The sequence below is a fragment of the Tauraco erythrolophus genome, chromosome 4 (assembly GCF_009769465.1).
Source record: "Tauraco erythrolophus isolate bTauEry1 chromosome 4, bTauEry1.pri, whole genome shotgun sequence".
In the NCBI taxonomy this organism is placed as follows: domain Eukaryota; kingdom Metazoa; phylum Chordata; class Aves; order Musophagiformes; family Musophagidae; genus Tauraco; species Tauraco erythrolophus.
Genome location: NC_141468.1, coordinates 62735529 through 62753381, shown reverse-complemented (window position 1 = coordinate 62753381; position 17853 = coordinate 62735529). Strand labels below are relative to the sequence as shown.

The 17853-nt window shown below is 45.8% G+C and overlaps 1 protein-coding gene across 2 annotated transcripts; it reads right to left on the bottom strand.

Annotated features, from left to right (window-relative positions):
• Window positions 1-82: 82 nt before the first annotated feature.
• Window positions 83-17467, bottom strand: PRDM4 (PR/SET domain 4). Of its 2 annotated transcripts, none has more exons than XM_086610273.1 (11): window positions 17457-17467; window positions 15712-15845; window positions 14887-15072; window positions 12057-12851; window positions 8846-8995; window positions 7509-7648; window positions 6697-6782; window positions 5408-5535; window positions 4532-4846; window positions 1841-2009; window positions 83-386 (listed from the first exon to the last, which is right to left on the bottom strand). In XM_086610273.1, the coding sequence occupies exons 1-11, from the start codon at window positions 17465-17467 to the stop codon at window positions 83-85; spliced, it is 2418 nt and encodes an 805-aa protein (XP_086466399.1). The 2 variants fall into 2 exon arrangements, with proteins under 2 accessions (XP_086466399.1, XP_086466400.1); XM_086610274.1 differs by having other exon boundaries at window positions 7509-7627.
• Window positions 17468-17853: the final 386 nt, after the last annotated feature.

The window sequence follows — 17853 nt, the reverse complement described above, 5'->3', positions numbered from 1 at the left end:
ACGCTGTTGATTGAGGAAACAACGGAGGGTTTTTTTTTCCTTCCTCAGTTTCAACATCCAAGAAAATTTCCCTCTCTCTTCTTCATTTGTGTCCAGAGAGGGCATCACCTGTTGAATAGACTCCATTGTTAATCCTACAGTCTTCAGTCCTCATAGAGTCTATTAATTCCTCCTCTGAATCCTCTTCCTCCTCTGGGGCTGACAGGCTGGATGTGGGGCCTTTACATATTTTTAAGTGGCGAGTGAGGTGATATTTGGTTAGATAAGCCTTGGAGCATTTTTCACAGACATAGTCCCTCTTTCCTTCATGTGAATTGAGATGCTTCTTCAGGTGATTTGTCCTCAGAAACAGCTTGTCACACTTGGGGCACTTGATCTGCCGTTCTCTGCAAGACATGGAACCAAGTTACAGTTTGCTCCTGCTGTACTACCTACAAGGTACCGTGCTAAATGGTGGGGTGGTAGTGACAGCAAGGGTGAAAGGGCCAGTCTTACTCCTAAATATTACTTTCCATATACTTGAAGAAGTAGCAGACTAGAAATAACACCACTACTGCAGCACTAAAGTGTAAACACTGCTCGGTTTTCTCTGTGCACAGAGTACGTACACAAAGCCCCTCTTCTCTGCCTGTCCCCCCCACGCCATCACTGGCAAAAGTCAGTCTTAATTAACAGTCAGGATTAGCTGCTAGCTTGCGACCTACTGTTTTCCTTTCTGGGTGATAAAGTAAAGAAGAAAGAATTCTACAAGGGGTTTGTTTGTTTCTTTTTTAAGATCGAATGCTGGTTAAGCTCCATGTTGTGGCAAGGGCAGAGATGTTGCCGTGGTGGAAAGGTTAGGCTCCTCTGTCCTACCCTTCGTAAACAGAGGGGGAAAAAAGGAACAAAAAAGAAAACAAAGCTGCTGAGTGTTAACAACCCTTGGTCTCTAAGTGCTAAGCAAAGGCTTACCAGACTGCAGCAGTCAAATTCTGTAGATGACTGTGCAAAGCACCTCCCAGCAGTAGTGCTCCTGGCTCTGGCCGTAAGAAAAGCAACAGAGCAAGTCTGTCTGCCTCTCTCTTGCTCATGCTACCTGCACTACGCTGTGTCCTAGGGATGACAGAAGCAGCAATCGATTCCAAGTGAGTACAAGAATCAGGTGCTCAAAACGAAATAAGCAGAGGGACTAGCTTTGGGGAAGCAGTCTTTAACAGAGGACCTTAGATTGGGAGTAACTAAACAGGATGGAGAGATTCTCACAGCAAAAGGAAAGATCTGACCTGGCAGAGAGCTTCAGGGGCTGGGAGAGACCCGTAGATAGCTGGAGGAGGACCTGGGGGTGGGGATCTGCCCTGACTGAGGGCATCTCTCTGCAGGAGGAGCAGGAGACCAAGTGCATGAATGAGACCTGGGGGGAGGTAAGAACTGAGAATGGCTGCACCTCACTCCTAGTGCAGAAAGGGAAACTTCACCAACAAGCTACTCGGTGAGAATAGCATTGAGGAGTTTATGATTTTTTTTGTGGTCATGTTGGGACGTGGAAACAGTTCTCAGCAGAGAACTAAATGTAAATCAGCTAACCCCCTCTCTCTTCGAAACGATGAGCACTCCAACATGCCACTTCACAAGATAAGGTGCATGCCTGGAATTTACTGTCATTCAAATACTCCAGACACTAGAATAGGACAAGTTCAGCCAGTAACAAGGAATTTGTCCAGCTTGACTTCTCTGTCATTTTCAAGGATGAACCTATAGTCTCTAGGCCAAACTGTTTTCAAACTGGACATTCTCTCTTGGGCTGTTCAGCTTCATTATTTATTGCACTGGCCAGTCCAACACATTCTGTGAGATCACTTACTGCGTGTGAGTGAGTACATGCTGCTTGAGGTCCTGCCTCCGCATGAACAGCTTTTCACAGTAATCGCACTTCAGATTCTTCTCCCCTGTGTGGATGACCATGTGTGATTCCAGGTGAGCCTTCTGGGTGAACGATTTGTCACAGAGGGTACAGCGATAATTCTTCTGACCTAGTATCGCACACACAAATTGACAGTCAGTGTCCCAAGAAATACAGTAAGCAAACAAACCTGACCGCTTCTGAAAATAAAATTTCACCCTGAAGGAAGGCAGATTCTTTGTGAACGGGACCTGCTCCCTCCTGCAGTTCCTTCAGGCTCAGCATAAAGGCCTACCTAGTCACAGTCTAGATTTAGCTGTGTGAAAAACAGGCATTTGACTTAATTTCATCATTCCCAAAGCTTTTCATCCCCACCCCATGCCCCCAGGCTAAAAAAAAAAACACTTCATGCTACTGTTTCAAACCACTGAGCCCTTTATGTGATGCACAGTTCTGCACTTTGTCCTTCCGAACACCATTGATTCCTCTTCCTCCAGCACGTGTGATCAGTCAGCCTCTCCTGTAAGACAGACTTTCTGCTTCTTGTCTATACCAACTGTGCCTCCCTGTTCTGCATCTCAAAACATCACCAGTAGACTTGTAAATTCTCCAGCAAAGACATTCAGGCAAACACTTAACAAGAGCAGGCTTATCCAAAATGAATTTTTCAGTAAAAATAACGGTAGTCTCCTTTTCTAATAGTAACCACGGTAGCCATCTAGTTACTGTACATTAGTTCATCCCCATCTCCACTAATTTCCCACAGGAACTGTATCTGATGCCTTACCACGGCCCAGCCACATTTGATGCATGGCATTGCCTTTGTCTAGAAAAACAAGTTCTCTTATCTAACACACACACAGGTACAAAGCTCACTGGCTCTTTGGCAACTTCTATGTTTTATCCCACTTTTCCACTTATCTGTAGTTCTATTAGTCTTTGCCAGAAATAGTTCAAAACCCCCGGAGGCCACTGAATTCAGATTAAGTTTGAATACCACCTGAATCCCTATCCCACTGAGTATTCTGCGGTTGTGTATACCCCACTTGTACTTGATCAGTTTATTAAAACTCCTCGGTGCTAAGCCCACAGCTTCCCATGCTTGACTCAAGTGCACTGAACTTCCAGTTTTATTCCCTTTCCAGCTTTGTGATTTGCATTCTGTGATTCCCAATTGCTATTTCAACCTTACTGAAGAAAAAAAAAAATGGGTAACAACATCCGCACTGTCTCTTGCTGGCCTGTACTTGACATTCACGCTCTCCCCTATCCTCACTCTGTGTTAAATACATGCCTTTTCGTATTTCCTCTCTTTTTACACAGCTGAAAAATCTTCCACTGTTTTGTTTTCCTCTTTTACTACTCATTCACTCATCTGCTGGCAACTCTGCCTCTATCCCCAAAGCCTCTAGTGATATCCAAATGCCCACAGGAGTCAACAGCATGTTCAGACTTAAGTTTTGATGAGTGACAGAGCTGAGCCTTATCCACATCAGACTGATCCCACAGTCACCAATTTCCTGTGCCATTTCCTTAAGATGAAAAACAATTCAAGTAGGAAAGAGGGGAAAGATTTCAGCCCCATACTAAGTGGACAACTGTCCACATTAAAAGGTCTCAAACCCAGTTGGATTTTTCTCATGAACAGAAGGGAACCCTTGTTTATCATAGCTGCCAGCTATGTAGGAGCAAACGGTTTCTGTCTCCCAGACAGAGGCCGACACTTCTTCCCAGCTGTGATCAACTCCAACTCGCCAAATGCTCTTTTAGACATGGCACAATCAGCCAGAACACAGGTCTACATCCTGTTCTCTAAGCAGCCACGCCACTGAACCCAGTGCAGTCTCACACCGTGCCAACCAGCACTCGCTCAGGCAGGGCCCAAGGACTAGTCGGGCTCAGCACAGACTACAGATCATTCCTACAGACGGCAAGGATGCTGCCAGTCTTAGAAAGGCAGGTCAAGGGCAGTGATTCTCCACCTCTACTCTGCTCTTGTGAGACCCCACCTGGAGTATTGCATCCAGTTCTAGGGTCTCCAGTACAAGACATACACGGACCTGTTAGAGCAGGTCCAGAGGAGGGCCATGAAAACAATCAGAGGGCTGGAACACCTCTCCCCTATGAAGAAAGGCTGAGAGAGCTGGGATTGTTCAGCCTGGAGAAGAGAAGTCATCAGAGAGACTTTATTGCAGCCTTTCAATACTTAAAGGGGCTTCTGAGAAAGACAGAGACTTCTTACCAGGCCTATAGTGACAGGACAAGGGGTAATGGTTTTAAACTGAAAGAGGATAGATTTAGATTGGACATAAAGAAAAATTTTTTTTACAATGAGGGTGCTGAGACACTGGAACGGGTTGTCCGGAGAAGTTGCGGATGCCTCACCACTGGAAGTGTTCAAGCTCAGGTTGGATGGGGCTTTGAGTGACCTGATCTAGTGAAAAACGTCCCTGCCCATGGCAGGGATGCTGGACTAGATGATTATTTTAAAGGTCCCTTCTAACCCAAAACATTCTATGATTCTATGTTTTTAAGAGCTTAGATTTATGGACGCAAACTATGCCCTGCCAACTGGCCAAGGGATCAGAGAGAACAGGTCCTGCCCCAACATTTTCCTAGCACAGGCATCTCTATAATGTCCCCAGCCCTTACCTGTGTGTATCTTGAGGTGTGTCCGTAAGTTGCTAGGATCACTGAAAGCTTTGCTACAGAAATCGCACTTGTGCGGCTTCATGCCCATGTGCCCCATGAAGTGGACGTGAAGCTTGGAAGGGGAGATGAAAGCCTGGGGGCACATGGAGCACTTCCACTTCCTTTCCTTGCCATGGCCTGGCCCATGGCCGCTGCTGTGCCCCTGGCTGGGGAGGTGGTTGTGAATATGGCTGCTCAAATGGGCCTTGAAGTCCGCGTAGGAAGCGCATTCCTTTCCGCAGTGGCAGATGTGCACGTCCGGATGTTCGGGGACACCTTTGGGCACAAAAGCATCATTTTTAATGAGGCACGGCAAGGCCTAACAGAGCGTGAGCATGATCCATGTTAACACTTTGCCTGCAGAAGCAAAGCCAGCTGCAGACATTTTTACCCCTGTTCCCTTCAGCTCCGGTGCTTGTTTTTCAGCTCTTTTAGGTAGGCCATTTCAAACGTTTTGGGGGGCAAGCTTTGGAATGGTTTTGAGCACAGCTCCACCAGACCTAAATCAACACAACCAAAGGTAGGGGAGGACAGGAACATCTTCGGCTAGCAAAACTCCCTTAGCACCAGATGGATGAACAGAAGAAAACCAACCTTTTTTCTTTGAAACTGCGATCTTTTCCTCCTGATCAATGGAATTAGATAGTGAAATGTTTCTTTTAAATGATGGTACTCTTGTAGTCAGGAAATGTAAAACGAAACTATGATGTGCACCACTAGGAACTGAGAAGGAATATAATGCACTCCCAAGTCACAGTGCCCAGAGATGGCACTAAAAAGGAATTTAAGCTGAGTAACCCCTACAAAACCAACAAAGAAAGGGGAGCTCTTACTTACCAAGCTGTCGTGCATAGTCCCGACTGTAATAAAAGAGAAGCTCGTGTTCAGGTGGGATGTCTCGAGAGGTGCAAAAGTAAATTTTTCCATCATGAGGATAAGCTACCAGATTCTGCTCTTCCCGGTTCCTATAGCAATAACAAGAGTTATGAAAAAAAGCCCTCCAGAAATAATGACTTTTTGAGAGAGAAAAAAAAAAAAGGAAATTCCTATAAATAGGTAATGAGGGAAGCTTAATGCTTGTCGGCACATTATAAAAACTTTCGTATCTCTCAATTCTGTCCTTCTTTATTAAAGGAAAGTAAAGGAAAACCGGACCTTGAGAGCCAATCTGCTCCACCAAACGATACATTTTTCATGCCACTGCGATATCTTGCTGAGAAAGTTATTAATAGACATTGGAGTGGGCTGAGAGAAGACAGTTTATGCTCTCTTAAGAAACCACTTTTTTTTTTTTCATATTAACTCCTTTAAGAAATAGAGAACACATATGGGAGAAAAAAATATCAGTAAAGTCTTCAAGCAAAATTATCTTCCAAAATAACTCCTGAAAAGCATTTCCAAGAAGTGGTAATTCATCTTGTGAAGTTGTACCATGCATATGTTTTCATCCCCGTATCTGAAACTAGCAAAAGCTCTGCCCCACTGCAGTGGGAGATCAAGCACTAAGTTCTTGACTCCTGCATATGGGAGCAATGAAATGAACTGCAGGGGAAACCTACTTTGTGTCACAGAGCAATACAAAAGGTTCAGCCTTCTCAGTGGACCACATATGGAGCAATACTGAAGTCAGCCTGGACAGTTTTCACTGTAGGCTCCAGAAAGACTGAAACGGACAGCTCTTTTAAGCTCTAAGAGCTTGGAACTTGACCAAAAGAACCCAGGGATGCTTTGCTTAAAACATGTTAAAAAAAAATCAACATGATCTTCACAGATATATTCAAAAAGAATGAGACAGAGAGAAGGCAATAATAAACTAATACACAGTAAGCTAATATAAAAAGAACTTGGTTTAAAGCTTTAGAACAAGGGAAATAAAGAACGTGGGCAGGTTTGGGGCTGTTTTACTACCGCATGCGTAATGGTTCTCCCGTAACATTCTCTACTGGGTGCTTCATTTCATTCTTCCCATCAGTCCAAGATGCCTGGATAACTCCAGAAGGTCCCTTGGTCCCGAGCTCATTACCTATCTGGGCAGCCAGTGCAGCAGTGCACATTCTCCAGCACAGCCTCCTGTGAGCCAGCAGTTCAGACTCCAAGCTACTTAGCACAGTACAGGTGATTCTCACCTGGCTTTGCGTACAAACATCATCCAGTTACATTCATTTTCATCAGTTGTAATGATGCAGAACTCCAGGACACCGTTGTGATAGATCTACCAGGAAAACCAAATGCAATCTTAGGACAAGACACAGCAACAAATGCAGTGAAAGCCAGCTTCTTTACTTATAAAGAAAGGATGTGTTTATCTAGAATAAACCAGGAGGCTCCACTGCCATTGCAAGACCACAGCCCTGTTCTTACTTTCCCCTTCACACAGGAATCTTGACCTCTCTGCTACCCAGGAGGCTACTGTTTATCAGCATCTTTCCCACACATCATCTTTAGCTCCCAGCAGAAATGCATTTGGCTGCTTTTCTTACAAGCCAAGTCTTGTGAATAATAATATCTGGGCAAGCAGTACATGTTTTATTTATATGGATCAATTTTACTTTCTGAACACGAAATGATGTGAAAAAGAACGCTTTAAAGCAGCTTTCCTAAAACAAATCATTCATCACCTGGGGGAATTTTCAATAAAAAATGTACAAAACAAACAAGTCCTGCCTAGTAATTCATGTACAATTCCTGTTGCAGCTCCACACAAATACTGGCAACCACTTACAGCCCTTTAAAAGAAAAGGAATTCAAGAAGTTCCTTGTACTTCAGGATTGATTACCAGCATATTACATGCTATACAGCTCTGCTATATTGAACAATCGAACTGCATTAATTTCGATTTTTGACAAGGATGATAATGTTAAAGCTGCTGTGTCCTGTGGTGGCTCTCACCGCATAAAGGCATGCCTGCAGACTCTGTGAGCCATAACACCCACTGACCTTCCAGATGTGACTAGCTGCTTTGTCTGTCCAGTCAGCCACCTCCAGAGAATGGCTCTGCTGCCCAATCAAAGGTCCAAAACAAGTCCGTACAGGAATGGTTTCTCGTGTCCACACACCTATCAGCAGAAGACCAAATTCTGCAGAAATCAATTATTTAAACAACCAATCGTGCATAACAAAAGAGGTAGGAGGTTTATGAGATAACGCTCCAGGGGTAATGTCTAGGCAAAAGATCATCAAAGCTTCTACTTCACATGTAAAACACACCTAAGGCAGAGACAAGAACCACCACCACCACATGACACTACTGGGAGCCGCTTTGTTTTAATTACAAATATTTATTTTGTTTGTCAAAAGCAGGTAATTTACTTTTTAGTAAGTTATAGAACTAAGATCCTAGCCACTTGTACCAATTAAAGTTTTCATGGCACTTTCTGCAGAAGCAGAAAACACTAGTTTCAGTAACTACATTTTGCCTACCTAATCCCCAGGAATTTCCAGAATTGTTGCTGGGCATTGTTAAGCAGCTTCTGCATTTCTCCCCAGAGGCAGCTGTATTTCTGTCATGGGCAGAGGGATTCCTGCATGTATATTATTTATTATTAAACATTTATATATATATATATATGTCTACATGAATACACTAAATAGCTTTTAGGAATAAACTGGAAACTAGTGCAGCTTGAAAAGATGTAATCTACTCTCAACAAGCAGCATCGCTAAGCAAGCCAATAATCAAATTCTTCTCTAGCCTTCAGGTCCTTAGGGTATTGCACTGTACTCTTCGATTTCCAGGTGACAATGGCGTGAAATACAGTAACAAGGTCCACATCCAATGACAAGGTCACAGTCTACATGCCAAACGTAAATGAGGGGGGGAGGAAATAAAAAAGAGGCACTCGTGATCAATTCTCCAATGAGAGCATCCAGAAGACCCACAGGTAGCAAACCAAGCTGATGAACAAGCAGGCAGAAATCTCCTCCATTATTTCTAGTTATTATCTTCCCCCAAACTGCAACTGCTGTAATGTTTTCTTATCACAGCTGGGCTGGGCTGTTTAGCACACGATAAAAATAAACACCATACCTTGCTTGGGCTTGACCTTACAAAGCATTTCAGTAACGCTCTGTGGCAGCACCCCCTAGACTCTAGCTGAAGTCTAAGCAGATGACAAGAAGCTCTTGCACAATGTAAGCCAGGGTGATTACAGAAGAGGGAACCACCTCTTTATTGCAGTGTTTCTTTCCACCTTAAAATCCCTAAGGTTTTAGATTTCAGGCAGTAAGTGTATTTTAAACCGCTGCATAGAAATGTATAGCAGTCTGATTCTTACCCGCTTCAGCTCCCATGATAGACTGCCGGAGGACAAGCTGCTTAGGGAGAGAAAGCCTGGCTCGGCTCTCTATCGGGGTGTCAGGGACAAAGGTGACGGGCCCGTGATCTGGGCAGTCTGATGGGTATGCCTTGTCACACAGCGTGCACCCTGCAGAGAGGGGAAGGGACAACAGGGATTAAAAAGATGCAACAGCCCCCACGGTGCAATCAGCTCCCTACCGATAGGTTTTAGCTCAACTCCTGCCAAAGGCTGCTTCTATCTGGTTTAACTCGCCCGCTTTATTAGCTTCTACCGAGAAAAAGATAAACCATATTATTACAGTCAGGTGGGCACCAACGTACACATCACTGTTCCTACCCAATTCAGGCGAAACATGAGGATCTCCACTAGCCTTCAGGATGGTAAATTAATTGTCTACACTCTAGACTATCCCTGAGGGGCCTAGCTAGCACTGGGACAGAGTCCACTCTTCATCCGAACTACTGCAAAACTGATGGTAGTCTTCCCAGAGCTGGCAGTAAAGCTGATGATGGAAAAGCCATTTTCTCTCTTATCACCAGTGAAATGATCGTTACTGGCCGAAAAATCTAAGCCGTACCAAACCAAACACTTTCTAACTGGTTATGTTTTTGGAATTTACGAGGAACACAAGAAATTTATTGCATGTAGAACCTCAAGGATATTCATGTAAAGGGACAGTAAGGTCTTCTATTTTTTTTTTTAATTTGAACCCACAAATCCCCTTATCACCATTTAAATTCAGACAATATGCAGATCTTCACGGCAGCAAAAATCTGACCTCACTGCTGCTTTTGAAGGACCTACTGCAATAAACTGATACAGTACACCTCTATGGGATGCCACTGAATGGAAAAAAAAATGAAAGTCCAAGAAGAATTGGTAGCATCACTTTCCTAAGCTGTCATTCAGCATAAGTACTGCTGAAAAATAAACCACGGGAAGTCCTCAGTCTAATAAATTCCAGAAAAAGCAGGGTGTATAATGCTCTGATCTAGAAAAACTACGTCAATTTAATTCTCTACCAATGGAGCAACCAACACCTACTCAGCAACCACCCTCCTGATAAATCATGCTTCTTCTAAAGAAAGGTGCTCAGATAATTAAGCAGGTTCTCCGCAAACTAGTCTTCAGCAGGCATAAACAGCAATTCCACTATTACTTGTCCGAAGAGATTTTTGGGACGCTCCTTTAATACATCAGGGTACCAGAATCTGACCCCACATAAAGCACAGTTTGAGCAACAACATAATTAAGAGATAGGAAGGTACTCAGAAAATTATTAGGTAGAGCCTATTTAAGCACTGCTTCATGTGCACAGGTGACACATAGGAGTACACCACCAACAACCAGACCTGAGTAATGAGAAACACTATTTGGAACACTTGTTTTTAAGCACTGCCTAGCAAACACCACTACAGGTCTGTGAACTACCCTCAAGCAGAGGCAAAGAGGAAGAAAAGGGAGTCCAAGGCATGTGACATTTCCACCTGGAAAGGCTTAAGGATTCATAAATTTTTAAGAAGTCAAAAAAAAAAAAAAAAAAGCCCACGCTTTATAGGAAATGAAATATACCGGTTCCTTTCCACTTCTGTCCTTGCCAAAAAATGGGAGGAAAAAAAAAAAATCACAGTGATTACTTCTCTGATCTGGGTACCCAGAACTGTAAGTAAAGATGACAAAAAACGGGGCTGCTTAAAAGTTTCACAAACATTTAGGACTGCAGCAAAGGCACACATTTTTCTTCCTGCTTAGCAATGGTGTAAGAAGTTTTCTGGAAGAGGCCCCGACTCCTGCCTTTCTCAGTGAGGAAAATCTACCAAGAGGGTCTAAAACAACAACTGCTCCTTGCTGTCACCTACCCCAACACAAATTCATGTTTTATTCAGGGGAATTTTAAAAACAACAAGAAGTTAAAATGTAAACCTTCCCAAGTCAAAGATCTATTTTGCAAGTCACAGGAAAGCTATAGGCATGCAGTAGCCGTTATAACATCCTACCAATGGGGAATGTCATCTGGGAAACATCTTAGGACTATTTTAAGTATAGGGACAATAAGCTGGCACATCAAATCTCACTTAGGTGAATGAGAGAAGTCATTTCACCATGAGCATGTTGTATATCACAGCATTTTGATCATTATTTGTTCAACGTGCAACAGCTGCTTGTAAATACTTCTGAGTGCATCAAATCATCATAGTTCTACACCCACCTGATTTTAAGTTACATTTTATCACCCACAGAATAAGTTTCAATTCAAATGTCTGATTAGTCACTAAACTCCACCTCTCTTATTGCTAACCAAGGCACTATCTCTTTCCATTTCTTAAAAAACATTCTGCAGGCAAAGCTTGTCGCAAGGCTCTGGCAGCTGCAGGGCCAGATGGTGTGCAAGGGCAGCACTCGGCAGTGCTACCACAACTAATAAAACTGAATATGAAAGCTGGCCTGGCGCTTCAGAGGCGGGAAGCCAGGCATGCTGCAGGTGGAATTTCAAATCTCTGTCCCAGCAAATAAGAACTTCACAGTTCCCAAACATCACTCTTTGAAGGATGACAGGATGGAGAGAGCACAACCTCCAGTGCTGCTCTCTTCCTAGGAGATCAACTAAACTGTGGACTGAAGTCGTTTGATGAGAATAACTAGAAATAGTAAAAATTTCCCTCCCTCTCTGCTCTTGTTTCCAGCAGGTCCTGTTGAGAACCTTTTCACAATAATTGATCACAGTTTAATAAAAATTTTGCAAAAATCGCATAATGTCGTACTCAACAACTATACCCACTTGATGAAATGCATGGCTTGTGGTGGCATTTGTTGGGGTTTTTTTTGACAGAGCAAGAAAAGTCATTTGTGATGTGACTTTAAAAAACAAAAGTCGCATTGCAAAGGATAATACCAGCATATCCACAAAAGGCAAGAGCTTCATAAAGCACTCAGCTTCCATCCTCAAGGCAACATGGGAGACAGACACAAAGAGAACGATGCTAAAACAGTCTATTATGTCTATTTCCAACTACTGTCGTTTCAGTGTGGTTAATCTGCAACTGCAGATATTCCAACTTTCGTGGACTTATTGACTAAGTATCTTTCAGCAGAAATCTGTAAGACTAGCAATAAGAGTCCTGTCATCCCACTAGACAACCGCTACATAACAGACTCTACCCCAAGAAACCAGGAAACGCCCACTCACATATGGTAAACAAGGTTGCCATGTTCTCCTTGTTTGAATTGGAGTCTTCCATTTGCAGAGAGGATGGTACGAAGGCAAGATTGTCTGCAGACACATCCACATGACTTGGCCCCATGGCTACTTCCTGATTTATGGAAGACACTGCCACCGGCTCGAGGCTGAGGCCCACTTCGTGCAAGGCTACCGAGTCCAGGGAAGCCAGGTTGTGTGAGGTAGAGAGTGCCACGCTCACGGAGTTGGTGCTCATGGCCACAGTATGAATGGAGTCATTTAGTGTGCTGTCCGACATTCCTGTCACCCGGCCAGCGATGTGGTCGGGCTCCATGACGACAGGGAGTTCCAAAGTGCTACCATGAATGGGAATGACACCGCCGTGTCCCACAGCATCCGACGTCAAGTTACTCCCCACCGTGTCTACGGCTAAAGGTTCATGGCTCCGGGAGCCATTCGGGATCTGCGAATGATCCCCGGCTACGTCATCCATCGTAAGCTCCTCTGTCATGCCATCTGTAGAGATGGGGCTGGTTACTCTCGAAACACTCTCCATAGTGATTGTAGTATCCAGCGCTACCTCATGGCTGTCACTAGGATGCAGATTTTGAGCACCGTGCGTGTTCACTGTGCGGGAGTCCATGGAGACAATCCCTGGTTCCAGCCCCACGGTTCCACTGGGCTGGTAGGGATCTAGGGCTGAGGGATTGCTGGAGACTGACAACGCTGGATTGCTATCAACATTTATAGTGTTGGGATGGATATACTGAGGTGGAGGTCTGTCAGCCAAGTAAGATAAGATACCTAATAGAAAGAGAGGAGGAAAGAGAAGAGAGTGAGATGACATCAGTTTTCAAAACTTGAACAAAGATATCCCATCATCGCAGCACAGTACATTAAGACCTAGATCCCTGAAGACGTGTTCTTTACATTATGTCCAGTTAAAACCCACTCATTCTGAAACATGGCTCACAAACATATGCCAACCAAGCACTCTTATCAAAGTATCATTTGACAATAAATGCAGAGCTTCCACCCAACAGAGCAAGTCTCTAGTTACTTGTCAAACTCTGAACAGCCAAGTTTCTGGCAGCATCTAACCTAGGCTCCTAAGTACGAAGACTGAATCAGAAAGAGGTGCTTCACATTTTAGGCATAATATTTCATTCTCAAGAAATAGCTCACAAAGGGTGAAGGACTTCTAGTGGAACGTAACATTTGATAATCCCTCATCCATCTTTGCTAGGAGAAGTAGAAACACCCTTTTTGCTTTGGTATTTCAGTTTTAACAATGATTACTTCCTTCTTCTAAGACTAAGTGACACAACTGTCCATCTCAGAGATCATCAACTGCAATCCTGAAGGACCAAGGTCTCTCAAAGGTATCGTGAGCCTGATTAAATTTAAAGCAGAAACCCTAACATATTTTCTGGTAGTTCTGGAGAGCTTCTCGACATCAAACAACCTTGGAACTTAAGATATGAAGTAACACCAACCTGTATTTACATATTACCAACTTCTCTTGTTGAACAAAGCTAAAAAACAAAAAATCTTTGGAGGAAATACATCAGCACATTCAAGTAAACAGTACTTCCAGGGGAGACAGAGAAAGATTTTGCAGATTCTGCAAGATCTGAGTCAGCATGTTTCTTTTTGGCCTTGAACCCTATGAGCCATTTGTTCTGTAAAAGTTTTCCATTGAAACGTGTCCATTATTACAAGTATGCAAGCATGGATACTCCTTCTGCAGCATAACTGCATTAAAAATGGCTAAGCCAAGAAACGTACAGTTTAATTTAATCAGCCGCATCAAATATTTTGCATGCGATGCTGCCCTGCGGCTTGAACAAGCAGGATCCTTGAAGGCAGTAAGATGACTGACGGAAGAGCCCTATGAAACATCAGACTAAACATCAAGCAGTCTGGAAAGAAATAAATATATTTTTGCATAAATTATTCCAGCTCAGAAGAATGGCAAATACCTTTGGTCCTCAAATGCGCCGTCTCCTCCTCTACTCTTTGCCCACAAAACGGGCAGGCATGTAATGCAGTAGGAAAGGTTACTCCTAAGCAGTTGGCGAGTTCAGTCACGAGTCAACAGGTAGCTGGATGAGATCTGGGCTGCTGTATTTCTTTTCCTAACCTAGACTGAACTAACAGCACTTTGAAGAAGTTTATGTGCTCCATTTACCCCCTGCCACCCTGTCAATCTTAGCTACAAAACAAAATGAGGCCTACGTTTAAAGCTTAAATTTCTGTGTCTTCATATACTAACATGTAAAATTCTACATTTATACTCTAAAGCACATGTGAGAGAGGAATCAAGTAGAAATCAGTATGTTAGGCCTTTGGAAATCTACTTTGAACAAAAATGAAGAAAAACTATACTATGGGTTAAAGAGGTGGGAAAGAGCCCAAACTCTTCAGCTGATGGCTTGCTCTTTTTGAGCTCTGAACTACCATAACCTAGTATTACGCACATATTAAGTACTGCTTCAGACTACAGGAAAAAAAAAAAAAAGCAGCAGCTTTCAAACTACAAGCTACCCGAGTAGAAACTGGGCATGATTTGTTTTCTGTCAATCTTAAACACAAAGCAGCAGGAGGAGCAAACAGAGGTTTGGTTTAAGTAGAAGGTGCCCTGCAATTCTTTTCGTACACATATACAGCAACAGAGACCTGAAAATAAAGGTGTGTAAATGACACAACAGACTCCAGACAAGCTCAGGGAATTTACAGCTCTACAAAAGAGTCACCTTTGCCTGCTTCAGGACAGAAACAGGTGGCTCTTAAAACAATTTCTCTCTCTGTTCCCATCCATCAGCACCAGGCCACTTACCAGGTAGAATGTGTCTGAAATAGCTGCTCTCCAGGTGAGGGTATGGTGGTGGAGGTAGGGTGTAGTTTCTCTCTGGTATACCACACATCACTCCTCGATCCCCAATACCCATTGGGAGCATCAGAGACAGAGCAGAGGGCAAGGAACTCAAGGAGGGACCCAAGTTTGGAATTGCAACAGGCAAGCCTGCAAAAGAAAATGCCCATTTAAATCCAATGGAACTACTTGAGCTTACAAAGAGGTTACTAATTCCTCAGGAGCTCCCTATCGAAGTATGGTATAGTACTGTCAAAGTAAGGTGGCAAGCTTCAAAGAAAGGATCACAGTTATCACAGCACTGAGAGGCATGCCTGAATGTGGCTAGATCTTTTTTGGATACATTACGTAGGGCCTGCTTCTGCTTTACCATCTTAATGGAATTTTGTCTGTGTAGCTCCCTGAAAAAAAGAGCTAGGAAAAGTTTTGATTTACAGGTGAAAAGTCATTATTTTCACCCGAGTGAAGACAGACATAGATAGAGACAGATTTGCAGCTACAGTTCATATTTCAAAGGATTCTGCTACTACCCACCCACAGTGCAAACCACTCCATTAGAACAAAATCAGACTCCCTCTAAGGAATAAGCCTGGTAAGCACACATCCCTTTTGCTTTGCCCACGGAAGTAACGGTTTATGGTCTTCCCTTCCCCAATTCTACATCACCTCACCTGCTGAAGACATGACTCACTATCAGAGCAAGCAACTGCTACCAGATTACGAACATTCCCATGACAGTAAATACACAGCATGAGCTGCAATACCCTCTGTGGGAACTTCTCCCATTACCTGGTGCTGGTATGGCGTTGTGAGTGGGTGACGCTGCCAATCCCAAGTGACTCCCCGAGACTGGCAGGGCATTGCTCACTGAGGATGAGGTCAGCTGGTCCATCCCTACAGGGCTCAAGTTCATGTCATTCATCCTGGGGCCAGGAAACAGAGAGGGGAGGGGAAAAAAGAGAGAGAAACAGAAGCAAGAGCGTTCCTGATTACTGATGGTACTGTGCTGAGGAAGGGCTGAGCAAACAATCTCAAAATCAAATATTGACACGTAAAAACCCCGCCTTAGAAAGCTAAGCATACAGCACATCAACCAGTCACGCTGTGATCACACCGTAATCAATACATATTGACCATAATAGACAGCACTAACCAGGATTAAAAAGCCAGTTCAAAAAGACAAATCAGACCATAGCTTTCTCCTTGCCATCCAGAAAAAGTCTCACTCCTTGATTAAAGTGTTGTGAACACAGATCAATTTGCAAGCTGAATGTCAGAATTACTCGGACAATGGGATCGGGTTTATATTTCATGGCTTCTGGACACCACATTCATGTTCAAAGTCAGCGGAGAGAAGGGGGAAAGATCACTTAAAACCGGTAGCAGACACAAAACCTCTAATTCACCATCTGTTCGAACCAGGCCAACAGTGACAAGAATCACCTCTGCAGAATAGCCATTTTATGGAGTTTTAACAGGCTGCTTCAGCCTGGTTCTGCAGACATGGCACACGCTCCTATCACATTAAAAACTGGAACTGTGGATGGCATGTTATTTCACAGTGATTGACCAGTGGCTCTTGAGTGCCTGCACCTCTCAAGGTACTCAAGTGGGCGCACACCACGTGAGTGGCTGCAGAGCTGCCAAAGCTGCCAGGCAGCCTGGCAACCCAAATCTCCAGCCTTGGGATAAACTGAGCCAGCTCAGGGCACATCCATCCTCTGGGGTCTGAAGTTGCACATGCAGCCTGAACCAGTTCAAGGGGTTGGGGAGACCAAGGAGACACCGTCACCTCCCATGGGTTAACTAACAGAAGCTCTGCCTGGCCTCGGCTCTGCCCACCCTGGTGCTCTTGCCCACACACCGGCTCTAATCAGCGGTTCGCAGGGCCAGCAAGACCGGCTGCCCCCACCCCAGTCCCAGCCCCGGCACCACCACCGCACGGCCTCCAGGCTGACCCGAGCCTCTCGCATGCCCTCCGCGAGCAGCAGGCCCGAGCTTCGCAGCGCGGACGGAGGGCTGGAGCATGGATCGCCACTCCAGTAAGGAAAGGTACTACGCACGCTGGAAAAGGGCCAAACACACCGAACTCGGGCAAGTTAACCCGAAGATCTGAGCCGCAGAGAGTTGCTGACTTTCATCTCAAGCGAGTTTTCACATCGCGGACTTTCCAACCCAGGTCGCGCAAACCGCCCCGCATCCCTCCAGGAACGGCTCTGCGCGGCCGGTGCCAAGGGGTCTCGGCTGCCCGGCGGGGCGGGGGGACGCCCCCGGCCCAAACGCCTGCTGAGGGTGGTGATGCCCGAGGGAGGGATCCGCCACCCCCGCCCCGGGACCGAGGGCTGGCGCAGCACCGGGACCAAGCCCCGGGGCCTGCGGGAGGGCTGAACGCTCTAAGGGCCCCCTCCCCTCCCCGCCCCCGGCCGGGGTGCGCACGGCGGTCGCAAGGCCCGAGGTGCCCGTCGCCCGTCCCCCGCCGCGCCCGCTCCCACGGCCCCCGGTGCCCCGGACCCGGCGGACGCGCGGGCGCTCACCTGGGGTGCATGGGGCCTGGCGCCGGGGCGGGACCTCTCCCGGCGGCGGAGCGGCAGCGGCCGCAGCCACATCAGGGCCCTCCGCCCCGACCCGCCGCCGCCGCCGCCCCTCAGGCAGGCGCCTGCCCCCGGCTCCGGCCCCAGCCACGGCCCGGCCGCAACCACCACCACCGCCGCCGCCGCCGCCGCCTCATGGGCGGGGCCCCGAGCGGCGTGGGCCCGGCGGCGGGCGGGGGAGCGCGGAGGAGGAGGCGGTGGTGATGGCGGCGGCGGCGGGAGGGGACGGCGGTCGCGGGTTGCTTCCGCCGCCGCGCGCCACATCCAGGAAGCGGCGCCGCCGCCCCGGGGTCCGGCGGCGTCTGCGGCAGGGCTCGGCGCTGGGTGCCGGCCCGCGCCC